At 45.6% G+C, this 23,891-nt stretch overlaps 1 protein-coding gene across 3 annotated transcripts in view; it reads left to right on the top strand.

The window, feature by feature from the left end:
* KCNMA1 (potassium calcium-activated channel subfamily M alpha 1) overlaps positions 1-23,891 on the top strand; it is a 731,098-nt gene that overhangs the window by 353,051 nt on the left and 354,156 nt on the right. For all 3 annotated transcript variants that reach the window (XM_024740254.1, XM_024740255.1, XM_024740253.1), the window contains exon 3: positions 18,594-18,655. In XM_024740254.1, coding sequence (XP_024596022.1) covers positions 18,594-18,655 — 62 coding nt within the window. The remainder of the gene's footprint in view (positions 1-18,593; positions 18,656-23,891) is intronic.

Genomic DNA, 23,891 nt, shown 5'->3' with positions numbered 1-23,891 from the left:
CCCTCACGCCACTGCATAGGGTGCTTGAGCAGATAGGAACTAGCTGTTGTGTTTTGGTGGACATTGAGCCATCATCCTGATGAGCAGTTCTCCAGGGACTTCTGGGGACTTACTCTCCTCATTCCCATCCCCAGTTCCCAGAGACCAACCTGTGCTGTTGTTACTAAGGTTTTGCAGACGGAGTGCCACAAGAGGTTTGTGGAAACTCATACATTTACATGACCTGTGTTTTGCTGAAAAAGATGTGGATTTGGTTGGAGCTGGGGGGATCTCCAAACCAGATCCTACTTACACCTTCTGCTCCTGCCTGTTTCTTGGTAAGGACTGAGGCCTGCATTGCCACTGGCAGGAAGCAGCTGTCTCCCCATCCGCATGCTTGAGGGCCAAACCCTGTGCCTGGACCCAGAGGTGCCAAGGAGCGGGGGATGAGATGGCTGTGCTTGCTCAAGGGACCCTGCAGAGCTGGGAACAGCCTGCCCAAACTACTCAGGGTCCTGATGCTCACATGGCAGGCAGTGGTCCAGTCAGTGCCAGGCTCTGGCTCCATCCTAGCCATCACACTGTCATCTGTGTCCCCCACCACCTTGAGGTTCAGCATGCCACAGCCTCCCTGCTGGCCTCGGTTTCAAAGAGGCGTGTGGGTGTGTCGGGGGAGAGGCGGGCCTCCTCAATGACTGGGTTCACTGAGGACTGCTCTTCCAGGGTCACTCCAGTGGAGATGCTGGGGAATCAGGTAGTTCCCCATGCACCAGCACAGAGCCCTGGCTCTCCGTGTTGGGCTTCACGGACCTACACCCTCAATTGTCATTGCATGTTTCTGCCCTAGGATGCCTCCCAATCACTGCTCAGGTGACCACAGATTTCAGATACATGCTGTTAGTGGCTCTTAGCCCAGGCCGCACACTGGAATTACCCAAGGAGCTTTATTTTCTAATACATCGGAAAACTACTGATGCCTGTTCCTTCCCCTCTGAGATGCTCATGTCATTGCTCTGGGGTGCAACTTGGTGATCTGGGTTTTAAAAACTTTTAAGTTCTTCTTGCCAGAGAGGAACTGATGCATTAAATAGACCTCTCTCAAAATCTGTCAGAATTACAGAGTATGGGGGCATGGTGTTGCTTGTTGAAAATGCAGATTTCAGAGCCCTTCCTCAAACCTTTAGAATCAGAACATTTGGAAATGTATTTTTAACAAACAGCTTCAGTGGATCAAAGAGATACCTGCATTTCCATGTTCATTACAGCATTGTTCACGATAGCCAAGATATGGAAACAACCTAAGTCTCCACTGATGGTTGAATGGATAATGAAAATGTAATAAATGTCTATATTTATATATCTGTCTACAATGGAATATTATTCAACCATAAAAAAGAAAGAAATCCTGCCATTTTTAATAACATGGGTGAACCTGGAGGAAACTGTGCTAAGTGAAATAAGCCAGACACATGAAGACAAATACTGCATGATCTCACTTATGTATGGAATCTAAAAGTCAAACTCACAAAAGCAGAGAGAGTAGAATGATGGTTTCTAGGGGTTGGGTGATGGTGGGATGGAGGGCTGGGAAGATGTTGGTCTAAGGGTACAGACTTCCAGTTATAAGATGAATAGCTTCTGGGGGCCCAATGTACAACATGGGGACTATAGTTAATTATGCTGTATTGCATGTTTGAAATTTGCTGAGAAAGTAGACCTTAAGTGTTCTCACCGCACACACAAGAATATGGTAACTATGTGAGGTGATGGATGTGGTAATTAGTTTGATTGAGGTAATCATTTCACAGTGTACACATATATCAAATCATCACGTTGTAAACCTTAAATATACACAATTTTTATTTTGTCAATTATGCCTCAATAAAGCTTAAAAAAGGAATAAACAAAATAGCATCTATAAGTATTTGCTCCCATCACTCCCCTTTTTATTATTTTGTGTGGAGAGCATATGACAGTGACACAGGCCCGAACTCCCCATGAGTTAGAGTTCACCGTGGGATCAGGGGCTGCGTTGCTCTTTTCACCAAGAACCAGTTTTGAGAGCATGCTGTGTTAGATACTCCTCCAGCGTGCATATGCCACTTCCCATGGCCTCAGGAACTGGTTTTAATGGACTGCTCTTGATCTGAAATCTCGATATCCATTTTTCTTCTTCTCAACATCCAGTGATTCAGTTGGAGTGGATCAGTCCCCATCATCTCCAGCAACGTATGAGTCATATTCTGCCAGCCAAGACCTTTTTTTTTTTTAACATCTTTATTGGGATATAATTGCTTTACAGTGGTGTGTTAGTTTCTGCTTTATAACAAAGTGAATCAGTTATACATATACATATGTTCCCATATCTCTTCCCTCTTGCGTCTCCCTCCCTCCCACCCTCCCTACAAGACCTTTTTTAAGAGTATTTTTTTTAAAGAAAACTCATTCATTAAGGTAGCACAAGTGTCATAGAAAGGCTACCAGCTTCTCTCTTTCCTGTGTCTTTCCTGTACTATGCAAATGGCTGAGTGTCATGTCATACAGTTTCCTATATGTGTGCACACATGCACACGAGAGAGAGAGAGAGAGAGAGAGAATTTGTAAGACATAATGGAGGTTTTAGACATCATCATTCACCTGTTGCTGGGTCAGGTATATCAGGTTATTAAACAGAGAACAAGACATTTTTCTGATGTGGCTCTAAGAATTGGAAACCATCTGTTCCCATCTTCGGGATATTTAACAGCTAGTGTGTCAGGATGCATTAGGCCTCTGCAAGCATCCAAGAGTCTTAAATTGGATGACCATATTCTTTGTCCTCTGCAAAGTACACTCCTGAGCACGAAAAGGAGTGTTCTTAATAATTATTCCGGGACACCAGGCAGACTGGGATGTGTAGTCAGCAGAGGCCTAGAGACCTAACACAATCTCTGCTGTAAAGATCTTCTAATCTTGGCTTATTAAAAATGGGATCAGAAGCTGATATAATAAGCAAATTCCTTCCATGGTATTCCTGGCCGGTGATCTCCTGCATCTACTTGAATATCCCCAGGGACAGGAAGCTCAGTATTACATATAGCAGCCTACTCCATTACTGGATGGTCCTTACCGATTAGAATGTAATAAAAGAATTTTCCAATATGGGGTATAAAACTGGAAAATATGCTAATGTATAGTAAAGCAGTAAACATACACTGTCCGTAGCGATGGGAGAGAGGGTTGCTTAGGGTTTGTGGGGCCAGTGGAGTCACTGACTGCCTTTTGTGTCCTCATTTTCGGGGGGTCTCCCATCACAGCCCTCCAAGAGCACTTTTCAGCCTTGCTCCTTCTTCACTAAGGAACTCAGAAAAAGCTGATGAAACTTCAGAGTTCCACCAGGGAAGGCGTGATGGGGGGAGCGTTTCTGGGACCTTGGAGGCCTCATAATCCCAAATTCAGGAAGTAGCTTTGGCGTCTTGGGTTAAAAGAACAAAGGCAGGGAGCCGAACATGGATTTGAGGCCCAGGTCTGCCTATTTCACAAGATATTTAAGCTCCCCGTGCCTCAGTTTCTCCACCTTCAGAATGGAGGTACCTCTTCCTTCTTGAGGACAGTGGGTCTTCATTCAGCTCAGTGTGGTCAGTGTTTCCCCTGCCCTCACTCCATGCTGTCATGGTGATGGGTAGCACCATCTTGGTCCCTCTGTTCACTCAGCAAATACAGACGGGACGGTGGTTCAGAAGCTTTGGACGTGCTGCGTTGTGTGTATGAAATGCTCATCTTGTTCTAGTTAATTCTTTCTAATCCTCCTTCCTCAGGGACGTCTCCGTGGACCCCGCAGTCAACAAAGCTCGCTTCTCCTCGTTAGCGCCTTTCTCACCATGTGCAGTTTTTACTCGTGTGACCATTGGTTGACTGTCTGTCTTTCCTCTAGGCTGTGAGTTTCATGCAGGCAGGGCCCACTTTTATTCTCTGCTATATATCCAGGCATTGCACATAGCTTGCTATGCAGTAGTCCCTCAATAAACGTTTGTGGAATGACTAAGGGAATGGTGGGGACACAGACGTGAATGACATAGTGTCTACCCTCAAGGAGATCATATTTGAGAGAATGAGAAGAAAACTGGTGATTACAGTAGAGAATGGGGTAAATTCCTCAATTAGAGTCTCCCCAGACTCCTTTGGAGGCCCCCCTCAGTGGAGCAGCAGAGGAAGGGTACTTTTGGGAGAAAGACTAAGAATTGTCACCCCACGTGCATCTGAGTGGCTTATTTTTCTTTTCTTTTTTTTAAAAATTTTATTTAATTTTATTTATTTTTAGCTGCATTGGGTCCTCGTTGCTGCACACAGGCTTTCTCTAGTTGCGGCGAGCAGAGACTTCTCTTGTTGCAGAGCATGGGCTCTAGGTGCGCGGGCTTCAGTACTTGTGGCATGCAGACTCGGTAGTTGTGGCGCACGGACTTAGTTGCTCTGCGGCATGTGGGATCTTCCAGACCAGGGATCGAACCTGTGTCCCCTGAATGGGTAGGAGGATTCTTAACCGCTGCACCACCAGGGAAGTCCTTGATTTTTCAATAGAAAAGTAAACAAAAAAGAAAAGGAAAAAGAAACAAGGCTTAAAAACAATTTCAACCACCCTGTGTTGATAGCATTCACAAAAAAATCTACAAAGGCAACTTAAGGTCATCAACATGACTGCTGTGGGAGAGATGTTGTCAAGCAGACCCACATTCTTATGAAGGTGGGGCAGACCAACGACTGCCAGAAGGATCTTGCGTGGGTGGAGCCCAAACAGAGGGCGCTGGTCTGTCCTCCCTCTGTCTTAGACATGTCTGGGGAGAATGGGCAGAGCCATGGCCTTTGGTTCCTTTGTTTCTGGAAGCCATATTGGCAACTGTTCTTCTTTCACACTGTTTCTTTCCAGCAATAAAGAAAATCGTTTTTTGATGAGCTCCCATCTTCCCTTTGTTGGGACTATTGATATCTTTGGAAACCAAGTCTTCTCAGCCTTTACAAATCTATAATCCTGGGTGGAACTAGGACTTCAGAAATCTAAGCCTACATATTGGAAATGGGTATTTTTTTATAAATTTACTTTTCTTTATTTTTGTCTGCGTTGGGTCTTTGTTGCTGCGTGCGGGCTTTCTCTAGTTGCGGCGAGCGGGGGCTACTCTTTGTTGCGGTGTGCGGGCTTGTCATTGCGGTGCACGGGCTTGTCATTGTGGTGGCTTCTCTTATTGCAGAGCATAGGCTCTAGGTGCGCAGGCTCAGTAGTTGTAGCTCGTGCGCTCTAGAGCACAGACTCAGTAGTTGTAGCGCACGGGCTTAGTTGCTCCGCGGCATGTGGGATCTTCCCAGACCAGGACTTGAACCCGTGTCCCCTGCATTGGCAGGCAGATTCTTAACCACTGCGCCACCAGGGAAGCCCCTGGAAATGGGGGTTTTAATCATTTTATTAGCAGTAGTGACATCATATACTAAATTCATGAGGTAGCTTTCTATGGGGGAAGATATGTCAACTTAATTAAAAAAAAATCTTGCTGGCATTGACTAGCACATCAAACTAGAGTGTGAAAATGGTTTTGAATAATGTTTCAAGATAAAGAGTTCTAGCCAATTTTTTTCTTCCTTCCAGAAGTCTTTGAGGTATGTTTTTATAGATATTTTAAGGGAAATTTGTCCAAATAGTGCATACCTAAAATAACCAATTTCAGATGTTTTTCCATCCATATTCAAAAAAGAAAGAATATCCTGAAAACATAAACATGTATTTATTTATTCATTATTTTATGAGGGTTTTAAAGCAAGGGTTTCTCAAAATGTAGTCGTTGAACCGGCTTGTTAGAGATGAAAATTCTTGGGCTTCCCACAGCATCAGAACCTCTGGGATGGGTTCAGCAATTTGTGTTTTAAGAGGCCCTGCAGAGAACTGTGATGTGCACTCAAGGTTGAGAACCACTCTTAGGCTGGGGCACAAATGTCTCAAAAGGCTTTCGATGCTAGGAACCTCATCTTGGCATCTGTCATCCTGCCTTGCACAAGAATGAAAGCTGACCTTCATGTTGTATAAAACAGGGGCCTTCTTCTCCAGCTCGGTATCCCCTTCCAGCTCAACCCCGAGTCCATAGTGGACACTCAGCAGATGGGTGCCATGAATGAGGGAATGGAGAACGGAACGGGGAGTTCAGAGGAGTGAACGGAGTGGATGGAGAGGGGAATCTGGTGATCAGGCTGGGGCTGAAGTGCACTGCTGGTGGACTTCTCTGGTGCCGCAGTGATTAAGAATCCGCCTGCCAATGCAAGGGACACGGATTCGAGCCCTGGTTCACAAAGATCCCACATGCCGCGGGGCAGCTAAGCCCGTGCACCACAACTACTGAGCCTGTGCTCTAGAGCCCACGTGCCACAGCTACTGAAGCCCGCGCGCCTAGAGCCTGTGCTCTGCAACAAGAGAAGCCACCGCAGTGAGAAGCCCGCGCACCGCAACGAAGAGCAGCCCCCGCTCGCCGCGATTAGAGAAAGCCTGCACTCAGCAATGAAGACCCAACGCAGCCAAAAATAAATAAATTAATTAAAAAAAAAAAAAAGAAATGCGTTGCTGGATTATGACAACAGAGCCCACAAACCCCGAGAAGGTGCTGGTTCTCCCAATACGGAAACTGAAAACTTGAAAAACCCATACAAAAGCCTGAAGGACATGCACCTCAGTTCTGCTTTCTCCTTGATCAGTATTTCGAAGCTCTTAGAAATAGGGAATAAATCATCCTTCGCACATTTTCTGGCCCTTGCCTTGCTGAAGGGCTAACTCTGTACCTAGTCTGAAGTCTAAAGCAGCCCTGAACGTCAGACACACACTGTTCCTCATTTTAAATGGCCTTGAAAAGACACGTGGCATTCCACAGCCCTCTTCTGTTCCCAGAGTAGTTGTGAGGCTGAGAGGCAGGCCAGCTTGTGTTACCTGGTGATGCTCACGTCCCCCCGTCCCCTAGCGTGTGCCCCGTGAAAGTGGAGTTTGTGGTTTTCCAACTGTTGGTCTCTAGTCCGCCTGAGCTCCTGTCACCCTGTGCGGCGTTGTGAGCGTCTGATCCTCATGGGGTGACAGGGAGTGGGGCGGCAGCCAGGGCTGTGGTCCAGCCTTTCTGAATTAGTAGTGGTGCAGTGTTTGATGGGGCATAGTCATCACTCGGGGCATCCCATCCATAGTTATCCATGTTGAGGTTCATGACTTGTGATTTTCCTGGCTGTGGGAGCGGAAATTTGTGAGCATGGGAGATGCTATCTCTTAACCTTCTACTTCCTTCAGAAAGGGTAGATTGTCTGTAAGAATTCAATGGTAAATATACAAAATATATATTTTTTCCTCTGAGTAAGGGAAGGAGGGAAAGAGATCAGAAGTGGACAATCTAGTGCCTTCTCTTTGGAGACCTGGATTTCACTCGGCTGTAGACCTTAATAAAAGATATTTGCTAGTTTCATTGTTAGCCCAGGTAGTGTTTGCCAACGCCAACCCATTTGTTATGGTCAGGAGTCCGTTCTACAAAGGAGAAAATACAGTGTGATGCTTTCAGAACCAAGTCGTGCATATCGGTGGCCACACCTAGCATGGGTGGGTAATGGGTTCTGAAGCCTGGTCAGTGTTCGTGTTAATGTTGTAATTTCAGTTCAGTGGCTGTTCATTGTCTTTAGCCAACTCCCTTGGTGTTGAGGGGCTTTGATGCACTACTTTCTAGGGTGCATGCCAATCCTTTTTAAAAGCCACCCCTTTGGCCGCAAAATCATTACTGTAGAAGAAGGACATTTTAGGTTGTTTCTAGGTGTGACTATAGGGTCCCACTAACACACTGAGGGCCTGTGACCAAGTCATTACTGCAGCTTGGCCTTGAGGTTTAGACTTGGAGACCCAATGCCCTGTGTCTAGTTCATTACCTTTTAGAGGAAATTGTTATGTGTTTTTAAAGTGGTTACAAGCCAAGGGCACACTCTTGTTAATTATTTATTTTTTTTGCGGTATGCGGGCCTCTCACCGCTGTGGCCATCCCTGTCGCGGAGCACAGGCTCCGGACGCGCAGGCTCAGCGGCCGTGGCCCATGGGCCCAGCTGCTCCGCGGCACGCGGGATCCCCCCGGACCGGGGCACGAACCCCCGTCCCCCGCATCGACAGGCGGACTCTCAACCACTGCGCCACCAGGGAAGCCTATTTTCTTTTTCTATTGTGGTCAAGGGCACATTTTTTAAAAACTCTCAATCATGTCTCGGACTTTAGCTACAGTTACCAGAAGACAAAGTAGGTTCTGGCTCCAGTCAGCTCCCTGATTCCTGAGAAAGTCATAGCCCACTTTGTGCATCAGTTAAAGATGAGGATGGGAGGGGGAGGGGAAGGTGGGGACTCATATAAGGTGTCTATGGCTAAATGGGGAGAGATTCTGGAAACTAAAGGAGAAATTCGAATTAACTAAGGGGTAAGATCAAACTTCCCAGAGAGGCAAGAATCACATGTATGTAATACAAGTTTCTTGGAGATAGCAACTACTATTGAAAGTAGAGATACTTGTATCACTCTGAGAAGGTGATTATATTTGAGATTTGAAATATATACTGCTGGATTCCACTTGCAGGTTCTCAGAATTTTTCTTCCATTTTTTTTTTTTTTTTACTGTAGTAAATACACATAAAATAAGATTTTATCATTATAGCCATTTCTAAACCAATTCTGTGGTTTAAGTACATTTGCAATGTTTACAACTATCATCAATTTCTTTTTCATTAGCACAAATTCTTTTTTTCCCTGGTTTTGTAAATAAAGTTTTATTGGTACACAGCCATGCCCATTTTTTTATGTGCTGTCTCCACTGGCTTTGCACTATAGCAGGGGTCCCCAAGCCCCGGGCTGCTGACCGAACCATCAGCGGCCTGTTAAGAACCAGGCCGCACAGCAGCAGGTGGGCAGTGGGGGGCGGGTGAGCGAGCGAGCGAAGTTTCATCTGGCTCTGCATTGCTCTCCATCACTCACATTACCACCTGAGCCGTCTCCCCCATCACTCACATGACTGCCTGAACCAGACCTCCCCACCCCCAGTCCGTGGAAAAATAGTCTTCCATGAAATCCATCCCTGGTGCCAAAAAGGCTGGGGCCCACTGCACTATAGTATCAGACTTGAGTAGTTGTAACAGAGATCCTGTGGCCTGCTGGCCTAAGATATTGACTATTCATCTCTTTATAGAAAAACAAACAGATTCTGTACACACTAAACAATATATTTCCATCCCCACCTCTTCCAGGTCCTCGCAATCCCCCTTCTACTTCTGCCTCTATGAATCTGATTGTTCTAGGTGCCCCATATAAGTGGAATCATACAGTATTTGTCCTTTTGTGTTTGGCTTATTTCACTTAGCAGATGTCCTCAAGGTTCATCCGTGTTGTAGTATGTACCAGAATTTCCTTCCTTTTTTAAGGCTGAATAATATTCCACTGTATGTACAGACCCCATTTCGTTCATCCATTCATCCGTCAGTGGACATTTGGGTGCTTCCACCTTTGTCTGCTGTGAACTTGAGTGTATAGGTGGCTGTTTGAGTCCCAGCTTTCAGTTCCATTTTTCCCTTTAATATACTCTTAGAACTGGCAAAATTTGAAAAGTAGGGCAAAGATGGCCATAAATTTAGTTCTTGGTGACAACAGGCAGCAACTGGTGACTTGACAGTGCCACAGAAGTTTTCTCATCCTATGAACCTAATTAAATTAACAGCCCACTTGGCCAAACTCACATGCACTTAAACCAGAGAATTTCTGAAAAAGCTCATTAGCTGCAATCTTGGGAGCTCCACCAGCTGATGGAATGTTTTCCCTTGGGTTTTTCAATAATTAGACAGGAAAGGTCTTTCCAACTTTAGACCTCAAATGGAAGATTTTTGTCTTGTGTGCCAAGGCAGCGGTTTTCATGCCATTGGTTAAAATATGCAGAAATCAACCTTTAAAATTTTATGATGCAGTGGCCTAAGATTTTAGTGTCATTAAACCTCAACTCTCAGGAAGGACACAGGTTTTAGGGAAAATTTTCTGTCTTAATGTTACTCTTGCTTTCCATCATTTTAGTTTCTTATTTCAGTTCTAAAAAATTTAGACCTTAGAGGAACACATTGAACTCTTCTGTATTTTTAAGTTGTGCAGAATGAGATGTGCATGGTCAATGAAATCCAGGACGTAAGACAGATGACCCTCCTGTGACAGCTGGGGACACTAACCTGCAGAAGTTCACACAACTCACACTCAACATGAATCCTCAGAGGGGAAGAGAGCAGGCAGTTGACGTATAGCTTAGGCCCCAGTTTCTTCTTTGAGGAACATAACAAACCAAGAAGAATCCAGACCCTCTGTATCTATTTGTATTAGTCAGTTTCTCCTCCATCCTCTCCAGAAAGCCAACCGTTGTACGTATTTGTCTGTATACCAGCAGATGCATAGTTTATAATAAACTTGTTCTTAGCGTACACTAAGGAGGAGCCTTATTATTTTCCAGGGCTTCTCTGTATCTATAGTCATTTGGAAATTACTACCTAATTTGAAAATGGACAGAGGCACCTTGCTGGGAATGTAGTTGGTTAACAAATATTGACAGACGTCCAGCATCTGTGATTAATTAGCAGAGTATCCGTTTGTGTTCTTTGTTGTGTGTGTGTGTGTGTGTACGTACATACATAAATATATATATTCATGTCCCATTTATGCATTTATATTTATATTATTTTGTATCATGCCCCCTCAGGACTTGGGCTTCTCTTTGTTCCCTCAGATTCCTAGTCCTGAACCTAATCTAAATTCTCAACCTCTTCACATAACACTCCTGACATCTCCCATCTCAGCTGAACCTGTTTTTCTTAGAGCTGTAATTTCCCTCACTTCTCTGTATGGAGGTGGCTTGTTTCTCCATAGCCCAGGGATCACTGGACACTCTGGCCCTCCATTGCCTCTTCCATCCTGTGCAAAACCTTTTCTCTTGAGGCCCCTGCTACCTGACTAAATCCCCATTCTGTCTACTCTCCCTGCTGGTGTCATCTACCGACCTCCAGGCCCCTCTGGCCATCAGCTTCCAGTCTGTGCACTTGAATGTGCTAGCCGACCCCTGTGCGTCCCCCATCCTTGTCCTTCTGACTGCAGTGATGTTCAACCCCGCTCCACTTCAGCAGGGGTCCCTTGGATCCTACCATCACAGGGAAGGATTTAAACTCTGAAGTCCCACTCAGTGAGGGTTCATATCCTTCCAGCTTTCTTTTTCTTTCACTGCACCCAGTCTCCAAACCCCTTCTCCAGTCTTTTCTCCATATGCTTATTTATTTAACAAATATTGATCGAGACACTTTGCTAGCTCCTGGGAATTTAATGATGAGTAAAAATGGATATGCACCCAGTGTTCACAGAATATGCAGTCCAGTAGAGGACAGAGGAATTAATCAAACGATTACACAAAGAAACGTAAAATTGCTCCTGTGCTAAGTGCCACAAGGTACAGACTGTGCTCATGGGGGACTTTCCTATATTGTGTGAGCAGGGAAGTGATGGTGGAGTTGAGATCTGAAGGATGGATAGTCTATGAGGGGAAGTAAGTCTTCCAGGAGGAAGGAAGTGCTTGTGCAAAGGCCCTGTGGTTGGGTGGTTGCGGGGGGGGGGTGTGCACACAGTAAATAAGAACTGAAATTTCCATTAGTTGGCGTCTAGAGAGGGAGAAAGTGTGAAATAAAGCCAGAGAGGAGGAAAAAGGCCTGAGTTTTCAGGGTCTTCTAAGCTGTGTCAGGGATGTTTATCTTCGTACCAAAAGCCGTGGAAATCATTTGCAGCGATTGAGGGGGGGCCCTCGCCATTTTATATCACGTGTCCTGAAAATCCAGTCCATTCTACACTGGGTATGGCTTTATAGTATTGCATTTTTGGAAACACCAGATTTGAATGCCCACAAAATCACAGGCATTTTTTTTGTAACTATATTCTTTTATTACTTTAAAAATTATAATGATTGAAAGACTCCAATCAGTATATTCATCCAATGAAAATCTTTTTTTTTTTTTAACCTTATTGGAGTATAATTGCTCCACAATGGTGTGTTAGCTTCTGCTCCACAACAAAGTGAATCAGCTGTACATACACACACGTTCTCACAGGTATTTTTACTCGGCTCCCTTACATTTGAATAAAGCACTGTTTTACTCTTATCTGGAAGTCCCATGTATTTTATTTTAATGCTATAATTCTAAATACCAACTGCTGAAAGCTCCTTTCTTCTCCTTTCTTTCTTTCATCTTGAATGCATCTGCACGTCCACTATTGTTTGGAGTCTTGGTTTCCAGTGAATCCACTTAACGGCATTTTTGTGTAAGCACTTCACGTAAGTCAAATGTAATGCACCAGAATGTTAGGTTGGAAACTTAGGGGACATTTGGCTGTTTAAATGGCGCTGTCAAAATATTGGTTTTATACTTTACAAATCTTTTGTTATTTAGGGTAACAAAAATACCTTTTTTGGTAGCAAAATTATGTCTTCTCCTATTGAGAACAGCTAATAGTTCAGGGATGAGAAAAACATACTACTAATCTTGCCATATAGTGAAGAAAAAGAAATCCTTTCCCTTTTCCCTTGAGAAAAGATTGAGACTCATTGTGAGCTTCTCGGGGTAAAACTGGCAGAAACATAGGTTTTTTAGTGAATCACCGAGGTAGGAGGAGAGGGGGCTGCGTCACACCACCACTCAGTGCCCTGTAGCGATGGCACAGTTGAGGCACAGACGCAGGAGGCGGCAGCTGGTGGGTCTAGGTTTTTAGTTTTGTGAGATGAAAAGCTACAGGGGCAACTCACTGTGCTACTGGAAGCGCAGACTCTGAATCCGAGTGCCCATGGAGTCCACACTTGTGATTTTATGAAAGAAGCAAGCCTCTCTGACACAGGTCAGTGACACACGCTTATTGCCATCGTGCTGAATTATAATTATGCAGAAATGGCATACAGTTGGCATACAAGAGCTCTGCCTTTTCGAGCCAAACAGTTTTCATCTTTCACTGTCTACAGTAACCTGTCACGGTCCCCACTGGATAAGCATCTGTTCCAATCCCACCATTTCACAGATTGGGAGACTGAGTCCCAGAGACATTCTGTGACGTGCTCGAGTGCGTGCTGCTTATCGGGGCAGAGTTGAGATTCAATCACAGGTGGGCCTCCCTACTGGAGTCCTGTGTTCTCCCCGCCACGTGCCAGCCACCCCATGCACCTGGTGTCTGCCCTTCCCTGGAGCAGCCAGGTGGACCTGGAGCATCAGGAACTCTCCCTTCCTCCTCCTTGGTTTTCCATTCTCCTCTTCCTCTTCCACTGTGGGAGTTTGCAGTGGCGGTGGTGTTACTTCTAGGCCCCCTCCTTCCTTGGACTTCGCAGAAGTGTCTATTTATATGTGTAGCATTTATAAAATTCACAAGGACTCCTGAGTAATTTAAACTTCTGGATTCCATGCTAGTTGAGGGCAAAGATCAGGCCTGACTTAGCTATTTCAGTTTTCTATTTCCCTCTCTCCCCCTCTGGACCTCAAGCAGAGGAGTTCAATAAAGGTTGATTGTAGAGTTGTTAAATTTGCCAGACCAAACATTATAATTTGGATGCTGGAATGATGTTCTCTCTCATAAACAAACCGTCCCCAGATTGTTTGGCCTTGGGAGTCCTCATGTCTTTTTTTTTATATAGTGAGTTTTATTGTGTATAAATTATACCTCAATAAAAGAAAGTAATGTGCCTTTGGGATCCTATATCAAAAATCGTTAGTTTTCTGAGGGGTCGCTGCTGCCAGTAGCTGGCTAGGCCCTGATCAAACGTGCAGAATCATTAAGTAGGGTCATTTGTTCTGCGGTGAGCTGAGTAGAATGTGTAAAACCCGTTCAGGAGAGAATTAGTTCATCCCCCTCTCTGTATTTTTTAGAGTACTCCTAGCACGATTCTCAAAGTGTGCAGGCCTCATACATATGTTCTAATGGGCTAATTGTTAAGGTGACATTTGTAAATTAATCTCTGACTTGAGCTAAGTGGTTTTCTCTAATGGGTTTAATTCAGTGACTCCCCGTTCTTGGCCACACATCAGATTCACTGGAGGAGCTTGTTAAAAATAGAGATATGCGGCCTCCCCCTCACCCCAGTTCTCAATTATCTGGTGCCCCGGTGAGGTGAGGGCTTTTAAGGAGAGCTCCTCAGGTGATAGGATTTGAGTAGCAGCAGCCTCTGTGACCCTCTGCTCCCAATCCATGTCTGAAGGCCCACGCAGCCTTCTGTGTGGGTTTGAAAGCATTTGGGCCTAAACCCGAAAGCTTGAAACCAGGTTCTAGAGCAGGCAGTATCTCTGAGGAGCCAGCTTTCCAGATTCATTCCCCTCCATATCGCATCAATGGATCTGTCTTTTCCTTGGGGAGCTTCAGTGACCTGAGGGAGGATATTCTGTGCTTCGCCATACTGTTGTACATTTTTCTGAACCTTCCAAGACATTTGGAAGGTTTTCAGGGTCTGCTCGAATTTCCATCGTGAAGATGGCTGTGTCTTTCTCCTCTCTGCTCACCAAGTATCATCAGACTTTTGTTTTTATATAATTTTCCTGCTTTTTAAAATTTTTATTATTTATTTATTTTTTTGGCCACCCAGCATGTGGGTCTTAGTTTCCCTGATCAGGGATGGAACCTGTGCCCCCTGAATTGGAAGCATAGAGTCTTCCCACTGGACTGCTAGGGAAGTCCCATATCATCAGACTTCTGGTGTCAGGTATTGGGGACAGGCATTCTTTTAGTATACTGTGTGTGTGTGTGTGTGTGTGTGTGTGTGTGTCTGTCTGTCTGTCTGTATACCTAGCATTCTTCTGTACAAACACATGTCATGTCTGATCTTAGAGTTTTGAAAATAGAGGACTCACGGGCACCATTGTTCCAATGACATTTATCAAACGGCTTTTGTTTTTAGGAATCCGGCGCTCTATAAATATCACTCAGGACTCAGTACCACCACACAGCATACGGGTGTTTGCAGTAAACCTAAGAATATGGCAGTTAGCACTACGCAGGGTAGCCAAGGTGATATGGCGAACCCAGGCTATGAAGAGTTAGGAAGGCTGGCCGGGCTCTCATGACAGGCACAGGGTGTGCTGAGAGGGACTGCTCACCTCATCCCTTGTGTCAGACTGTGTCCACACACTCTCGTTTGCGATAGTACTTTGTAAAGTGCTTGGTCATTGTTAGGGGTGTTCTGCGACTCAGCTGCTAGATGGCGAGTGTTTCCCGGTCTCTTTTCTTGGTCTCATCTTACCATGTCCCTTGGGCTGCCTTGCCCCTGGTCCCTGGGACTGTAGTTGCTCACGGAAGGATTCCCAGTGGCCCTCCCCCTTAATGAAGGGATATTAGAGTAGCCGTAACACGTCGGAAGAAGGGACGCTTTGAGAAGGGAGTGGCTGTTGAGACAAGAACCTCTGTTGTTCCTGCCCTTCCCTAGCTCCTCCATTTATGTATGTCCCATCTAGTCCATATCTTACTATATATTGACTCTACCTGTACCCTACAATTGGGCACTAATTGCATGATAGCACAGGACTCATCTATGTAAGGGTTACTGCAGGAAAAGAGCATATTTTATGACTCCAAGTGGATTTCTTCCTTTTGTTTTTCCCAGGGCCTTGTGCATAGCAAATGTGAAATACTTAGGTGATTATTTGGGGATGCTCTGTAATGTAACCATTACCCCTTAGGCTACGATCTAATCATTTTGTATAGTTGGACTGAAGTTTTTCATTTTTAGAGTAGGGTTCTCAGTGGGGTGTTTGCCAGAGAGATAGAGATGAGAGATGCAAGATGAGAGAGAACTAGCCCTTTGCGAGGGCCCTGTAGAAGATTCATCTCTGTTGGATTCCTGTTTTCATGGCGAGATCCAAAGGATTGATTCGTTATCTGCAGCACCCGGATTGGGTTGACAATGTAATCAAGCCTGACATGATAAAGAGCCATTTAGCAAGTTTAAAAATCGCAGGCATGGTGGCTTCCATACTGAGAAGCAGATCCTCCCCCGCCCCATTGATCATTTCGTGCCTGGAGGCAGGTGGCTGGGGGATGGGGATGGGACAGTTCGGACACCCTGTACCCCATTGGGAGTCTTCCAGCTGAACGTGTGGACCCAAGAATAGGTCCACTCCTCAGAACCTTCAGCTCCTGGGAACTGTGGAGTCATCTTCCTCCTGGGTTTCTCTCCCTCCCTTATCCTGTCAGAGCGATGCTGCTATTTGACTTTGCATCTGAAGAGAGCAAGAGGCCGCCCCTCCTGTCACTGGCTGATTCGCTTACAGCTGCACATTACTCCCCCTCACAGAGGCAGCTGGGACACATTAGTGTCAGCTACTTTGTCCCCTCCGATGCTGGGAAGTCATCATCATGGCAGGAGAGCTTAGATTTTTGAGCCCATTTCAGAATGATGCAGAAACAGTGTGCAAGAACTTTTCCCCTTTCTTTTCCCTTTCTCTCCTCCCCTTTCCCCCATCCTCTGCCCTCATCTTCTCTCTAGCTTTAATGGCCTAAGCCTGCACAGCCCGCTCTGAGAGAAGCTCTGCACTCACGGATGCACATACACACACACACACAGCCAAATTGCCAGAGATTAGTCTTGCATCAGCTGTCTATGAATGAAGAAGAAGTCCTTCCCCTCTGATCTGGCCACACCCCTTCTCTTTGCAGCATTTTGAGAATGAGGTCAGGGCCCGGATCTAACTGCTTATGTCTCAGAAATAGCACAGATCAAAATTAATCTTAAGCTACTTGATTTGCTGCCTCATTCAGATAATAGAGGGAAAAGCAGAGGCTTCTTGATGTTTTTGTTTGTTTTTGTGTATAACTTTGCAAGAAATGAATGAATAAATGAATGAATGAATGAGTGCATGTGTGAGGAGAGAGACTGAGGTGAGCCTGCCAGGGGGATTAGCCCTGGGCCGAGGGTAATTACTGACAGACTGCAGGAGTTTCCTTGGATTCAGCTGGAGCCCCTTTCAGTTTTTAAAACACAATGGAAGAATAAAATCAGCCCCGGTGATGTTTTAATACTTCCTTTCATAAGGGGAATTCATCAGATGCTATGAAGCCACATATTCCTTTTATAATACCCAGTTGTTTCAACGGTCAGTTGTCTGCTTTGTAGCCCACCATCCATGGAATGGATGTAGCTCCATGGAATTTTGTAAATGCTTTAAGTGGATAGGTATGCAGAGTTCATTTTCTGTCAGCCAGTTTGGCTCACGTGCATGTGAACACACACACACACACACACACACACGACTCCATCATGCCTAATCGTCACATGAATCGGGATTCACCTCTATCTGCCAGCCAGTGTCACAGGGATGTCAATTTGAAGATATGCCGAAGAGGCTGACACTTCTCACACCCTTCACCCTGCAGTCCCTTTAGGATATTAGCACGTCTACTAGATATTTATTGCCCCCTGGCATTATGTGTGATGGTGGTGTTTATTTTTTGTTCTCAAGCTTCGTTGTTGGCTCTTGGCGTCTTTTATATTTTTGTACCTCCTTTTAGTTGCACTCCTGGCCTCCTCTGTGAAGGAGTAAATAAAGAAAGTAGAGTGTGGCGTGAGGACAGAAGTGTCAGCGTCAGCCTCAGGTGCTGCATGTTCGTCTGGTGGACTTTTACTGTGACAGGTATCCTTTGATGGACTTTTACTGTGACAGGTATCCTTTGCAGGAGATGCCGAAACTGTCTTTCCTGTCAGTGGTGATTAATTTTGAGTGAAGAGTGCCAAGAAGAAGCACGTTGTCATGTACCTGGCCAGTCGTATTACCTAATTTGGCTTCCTGCGCCTAAACCGTCTCCAGAATACCCGGGAAGTAGTACAACCATGTGCACACACGTTCATGCAATGAATGTAAATACGCATACATACGCATATATGGACATTTAGACAGACACCAACCTCGTGCTTTTTGATTAATATTTCTTGTATAGAAACCGAAAGTAAGCTAGTAAATTAGTGTTTGTTCAGGGTCGGTGGTAGGAACAGGTATTAACTGTTAATGGGCAGGAGGGATTTTTCCGGGGTGATGAAAATGTTCCGAAAGTAGATTACACGGCTGGTTGCACAACTTGATAAATTTACTCAAAGTCATTGATTGAATCGCACGCTTAAAATGGGTGAATTTATGGTATGTAAATGATACCTCAGCAAAGCTGTTAAAAATTGATGTCCCTGTCTCTGAGTTCCTTTGGGGCCTAGGTTACACATAATATGAAAAATTGTATCACTGCGATTTTTTTACCTGCTTTTTTCCCACTGAAGTGTGTTGACTTCAGCTGCAGAGAAGCTGGACCTTGAGGTAACAGGGCCAGATGAAACCCCAGTGCCCAGGGGTACAAAAGTCTGCCCTGCGCCCTGTTGGCCAGCAGTGAGGTTGCTGTCCACTGCAGGGTGAGGAGCCGTGCGCAGGGTAGTATGTGGGCACAGCGAGGGGGCGACACTGCCAAGCAGGCCCCTGAAGACACCATGTTCCGAGCTGCAGCTGCATGTGTCCAGAAAATAAATAAGTAAACTTCCCAGCATTCAGCCCTTAACTGATGGTGTTTTTCTCTTCTTTTGCAGGTGGTGTTAGTCTTTGCTCTCAGCATTGGTGCACTTGTAATATACTTCATAGATTCGTCAAAGTGAGTATTCAAATACGTTGTCTTGCCCTCTTTTCTCAAACCATCACGAGCCTTTACATTGATCCGTTGATTTCCTTTAACACCAACCTTTGCCAGATCCTCCTGAGTGTGGAAGGCTTTTGGAGGAAGGCAGGGCTGTCTGTGTGGATTTTCTGAATGGGAAAGCAAGCTCTCACGAGGAAGACTTACTGTGATTATGCTGGCCTAGGAGGGCGGGAGAGGAATCTGAGGTCATCACACCTTTTCCCTGGGTATCACTGATTTTCAAATAGCTGTTTCCTGGTGCGGTATTTGCACTGAAGGTGTCAAGAGGTCAAAAGGGCTCTGGTGTGAATTTGCAACCTCTGAGAGAGTCATGGTGTCCAGTCGGTGAGGGTCTGAGCCATTCTTGCCGTGGTGGTAGCATCCTTTTCTTGGGAGGGTTTCCAAAGCTTTACTCTTATTGGAGGTCAGCATAGAAGGCCTGATGCTGTCCTTTGTGCCTGCCAACTGAATATTCAGCTGAAGCATCCCTGGCTGGTGCTTCTTGACTTGTGAAGGTAAGGAGATGGGATGGAGGGGTTTGTGATGACCCCCAGAGGTGGAGGCCCATGGCCATCTGAGCTTTCCTATAGTGGACCCTCGTGCAGACCCCTGGGGCGCCGGCTGAGTGAACTGGTGCTCTGGGGTGAGCCTGGGGTGGGGTCTGTCCGAGCCATGGACAGAAAAGGCTTTGAAGGAGGCAGAAGGGGGCACTGAGCGGAGCTGCTAGGTGGCAGCCAGTTCTGCCCTGGTTCCTGCACGTGTCACCCCCTCGGTACATCATTTGTTCCAAATGTTCTGTCGCAAGCTTGAAGTTGACAGCATTTGGGAAACGGGAGCTGAGCTGGTCTGACTCCTTTCTGTGGGGACATGCACCTGACACCTGGATGGTGGCCTTCCGCTCTTTGCCTACCTCATCCACTGTAGGAGTGGTTTTGATTCCCTGAACTCTCACCCTGGTACACCTGGATGCTGGAGTTTGATCTGAGGAAACCTGCTTGGTATCCCTGTTGGCTCAGAGCCTGGTGTGCCTGAATTTTGAGCTCAGTGTTCTCATTCTGTGGCTGTTTTTCTGTAGTAATTTCATGCATGCCTAAACTCTGAATTTCTCAGAGTTACTGGTCACCAGCCAAAGGATTTTGTGCATTTGGGTGTTGGGCCAAAATCATGCCAAGGCAAATAAAGGAAACATCATCACCTGTCTCTGGGAACCAGCCACATCTGGAATATCAGCGGCCCTTCAGCCCATCCCCATGCACAAGGCTGGGCTGCCCTTGCCCATCTCAGGTGGAGGGGCCTTGAAAAGTCCTCCAGGAGTCGAGATTCCACGCACTCTTCCATCAGCTCTTCCTGGCCGAGAAAGAGAAGAGTTTTTTAAGTTTGGAAAACTCCAATTGGCATGTCATTGAAGGTAAGCCCCATTTAAACATCTCCTCTTAATAATTCTCGATCATATTTGAATTGAACCAGAGATCTTTTAAAGCTCCTGGTCTTACCTCTCCATTTTCTCCCCAGGGGTGAGGAGTATTCTCACAAGTCATGGGGTGCGTACCCTGCCAACTTCTGTGCCGGGGCTCAGAAAGTACTTTCCGGCATGTAGTCTGTGAGCCCCCAGCAGGCAAACCCTTACGTGGAGGTGAGTGTGGTGATCGGCCAGAAGGACAGGTGCCTTGGCGCCTTCTTTCCTTGTCTCTTCCTTTTTGCTCCTCTGTATTTCTCAGAAATAAAGTGCTCTTGTAAGATGGATTTGAATTGTGTCCTTTTTTATAGTCTCTGCTATGGGGCGGTCTTCTGCTCTGTAGTTCTTGGTGTTCTCAGCTCCACATGAAAGGAGGGAAAGGAACAGAATCTCCCAAGGCAAGACCCTCTTCCCTGGATGCCCTGCACCACTTCATTGTCCTTTGGATTTAGTGATGATTCTGCTGAGCCTGGGAAAGCCAGTACTGGGAACCCTCTCTGGTTCTGGTTTCTTTTATGGACTTGCAAAGAGTCTATTCTAAGGATGGCCCTTCGGTCCTGTGCTCAGCTTTTCCCAGCAAAAATGCCAAGAATCTTAGAACCAAGACTGTCCTCACTCTCCCTGGGGACTGTTTCAGCCTGATCCTAACCTCAGTCTTTCTTCTCTGTCACTAAACTGAGTGGTTTGGCATAGTGAGCCTTTTTGTTTATAAGAAGATCTTATGTTTATTTGTGTAGCCCTTTCTACTTTTCATTGGAGTTACCGCATTGGGTTCTGAGGTCAAACCCCAGGAGTTTGTCCTATGGGGGAACTCATCAGCATAGTCAATACCAAGGGTCTACTATCTTCCTGGGGAAAGCCAGCAAGGATGCTTACTGTGTAAGTAAGGGGATGAATTAAAGTAGAATCTAAAAGTTACCTCCACGATAAGCCATAGATTCATTCCCAGGAATGAAAAAAGAGCCCATTAGATAAATTATAATCAAGCATAGTAAACAAGATAAGAAGTTCTATCCACATATAAGATGCAAATGAAAAGCGGGTAAGAAAGCAGAATGTAAATTCTTAAAATTCATCCCTCCCTTTCATTCAAAACTCTCACCGGTTTTACACACTCGTGGTTTGGCTGGCCATCTGGGCATCTTGGAAAGAGCTTCAAACGTCTCTTGGAAGTTACGCTAAGTCATCACCCTGGAAAAAAGTGTACCTAGTGTTCTTCAGATGAATTTTAGTTAGTATTTATACTCTTCGAATAGATAAATCAAAAGGCAGTGCATAGGCTTTCCCTTGTGTGAACCTAACTGGGCAGCCATGGTCCGTGAAATGGCTTGTCTCGGTGAGTTTTAACCAAAATGGTGGGGAATGCGCCACAGCACAAGTTCAAGATGTGAGGCTCTCTGACCTAGCCCTTTAAATAGTGCAAGGAACACACATTAGTATAGAAAACAGGCTCTGTTGGTCAGCTCTGTTAACTCACTGTCAGGGCAGGCCAATGCAGGTTGTACGGGTGGACAGGCAGTTCAGATAAATGTCATAATTGGTGGGTTTATGATTTTCTTAACCTTTCAAAGCTTATTTCACCATCAAGAGGCAGCCGGTAAGTCATTGCCAAAGACTTCCTCTCCCAAACTTTTTTCCTTTTCCATTGTTAAGTCAGGATGGATCCCTGAGTAGGTCTTTTACGTTCAAGGCTTTGGGAGGCCCTTCTTCGGGTGTGATTTTCTTAGAGCGGTCACCACAGAAGAAATCACGTGTGCAGCCTCAACTGATGACTATCTGGCCGAGACAGATTGTGCTCAGAGCTCCTCGATTGGAAAGCCAAAGAGAACTACATGAAACTGTGTTAACGTTATGCTCCGTCATCCCAGCAGTAGACTTTCTAGAAACACCCAAGCAGAGGGAGATGTTCCACCCAGCCTTTGGATGGACACAGATGTCAGTTCCTTAACAGACACAGAGAAGCATTAAGCCCACCACACACAGTAGTTCCCTCCCCCCCCCCAAAGACATTAAATGGCCACACGAGGCAGATACTATCCCAAAAAACTCCAGTTCTTTTTCCTTCTTTTTTTCCTTCCAGTTTTATTGAGATATGATTGACATACAGCACTGTATAAGTTAAGGTGTACAGCATAACGATTTGACTTACGTACATCATGAACTGATGACCCCAATCCCGCCTACCACAAAAAAAAAAAAAAGATTGCAGTAGAAATTGACCAGATTGTTTTCATAGTCTCTAAAAATAACATGGGCATCATTGATGTAATGGGATACCAAGAGCTTTAACAGAACTGGCTAGTTACCCCACCATTTTACCTGCCCAAATCTTCACACAGCCAGGCTCTAATCCCTTTGCCTAGAAATCCTCCTGAAAAGGGAAGAGAGGGCCGGGTGGTAGAGGGAAGAACATTCACTGACCCTGTGCTGCGTCAAGGTATAGTGCTATGCACTTTAAAATGAAGTATACGTGCAGTCTCATTAACTTCTCCTAGCAACTTGATAGGGTGGGTACTATGACCTTTTCCACTTTACAGATGAAACTGCAACGTTTGCCCAAAAACATGCAGCTAGTAAGTTGTGGAGCCAGGATTTGAATCCATGTGTCTGAAGGAACCTCTCTTCCAAGTCAGGAAGTGAAATTCCAGATGTGGAGGTGACTACGTGGGAGGTCACGTAGCCTCATCCTGCCAATTCATCTGTCTTGTTTTCTCATGTTCTTCATCTCCCCATCTCGCACCTCCGGGGCCAAGTCTGCAAGGCGGCTGTGCTCACGAGGGTCCTGTGAGTCTTCTCACCGGGACATGGGGCGTGTGGGCCATGTGCTGTCTCATGTCTGTCTGGGCCTTGATTCATTTCTCCCTAAACTGTGGCTCTAAAAATACGCTCTTCCGTTTCGTCTCAGTGGGGTGGCAGCTTTTTGTGATGGACTAAGGTCAAGTTAGCAAAGAACAGGGAAAGTTGATCATGTCTTAAGGAGCCCTCCGACTTAAGTGATTCGTTCTTTCCCGGTGGAAAGTCCCTTTGCCCTCCCCATCCTTACCTAGGTCTCTGAGCCAGTTATTTGGCAGACTAGAGTAGATAACGGGAGAGGCTCTCCTTCCGCATTAGTTTCTTTTGTCTCTTTAGAGAGTTGCAGCGTATAGTTAATTGGTTATACTTCTGCATTGTGTGCTTACAGAGTTAGTCAGTGCATTGTGTGCATATCGAACCCGTGGACTTTAGGAAAATTTGACCCCAAGGAGGTTTCTTTGGAGGTCTTTGAAACCATGTAAGATATCCAGCCTCCACCTCCAGTCTTGTTATTACCCACAGTGCACGCAGGTGTTGACCTCGTAGTGGGCACCTGGCAGAGCTGTGAGGACAGTGTAGGTTACTTCCACGATAGTGCATTGTAACCTGTAAAGGACTGTGAATGCTGCTTTCACTGTCACCATTAGCACACCCCCTGCCCCATAGCAGGAACAGCTGGGCAGCCCGTGGCATCGAGAAGGAAGCTGCTCACCATTTTATTCTGGACCCAGCTCCTTTATGGAACCTGATCTTTCTGGTAGTGTTCTGAGAAATCTGCTCCAGCTCTCCGCCTTTAGGCCCTTTTCGAGAACTCGTGGCATGCATTTCACCTTTGTTGAGGAAGTCAACACAAATCGCTGTGTGTGTAAAGCATCTCCGTATTCTTTCTCTTTCCTTTGTAAATACTCCCCCCAATTTTCTCCATCCCTCACTGACATTTTTACTGCCAGGCCTTGGATTGGA

The sequence above is a fragment of the Neophocaena asiaeorientalis genome, unplaced genomic scaffold, assembly GCF_003031525.2.
Source record: "Neophocaena asiaeorientalis asiaeorientalis breed wild unplaced genomic scaffold, Neophocaena_asiaeorientalis_V1.1 scaffold517, whole genome shotgun sequence".
Taxonomy (NCBI): domain Eukaryota; kingdom Metazoa; phylum Chordata; class Mammalia; order Artiodactyla; family Phocoenidae; genus Neophocaena; species Neophocaena asiaeorientalis.
Note: the sequence above shows the minus strand (reverse complement) of the source record. Positions and strands in the feature narration are given on the sequence as shown.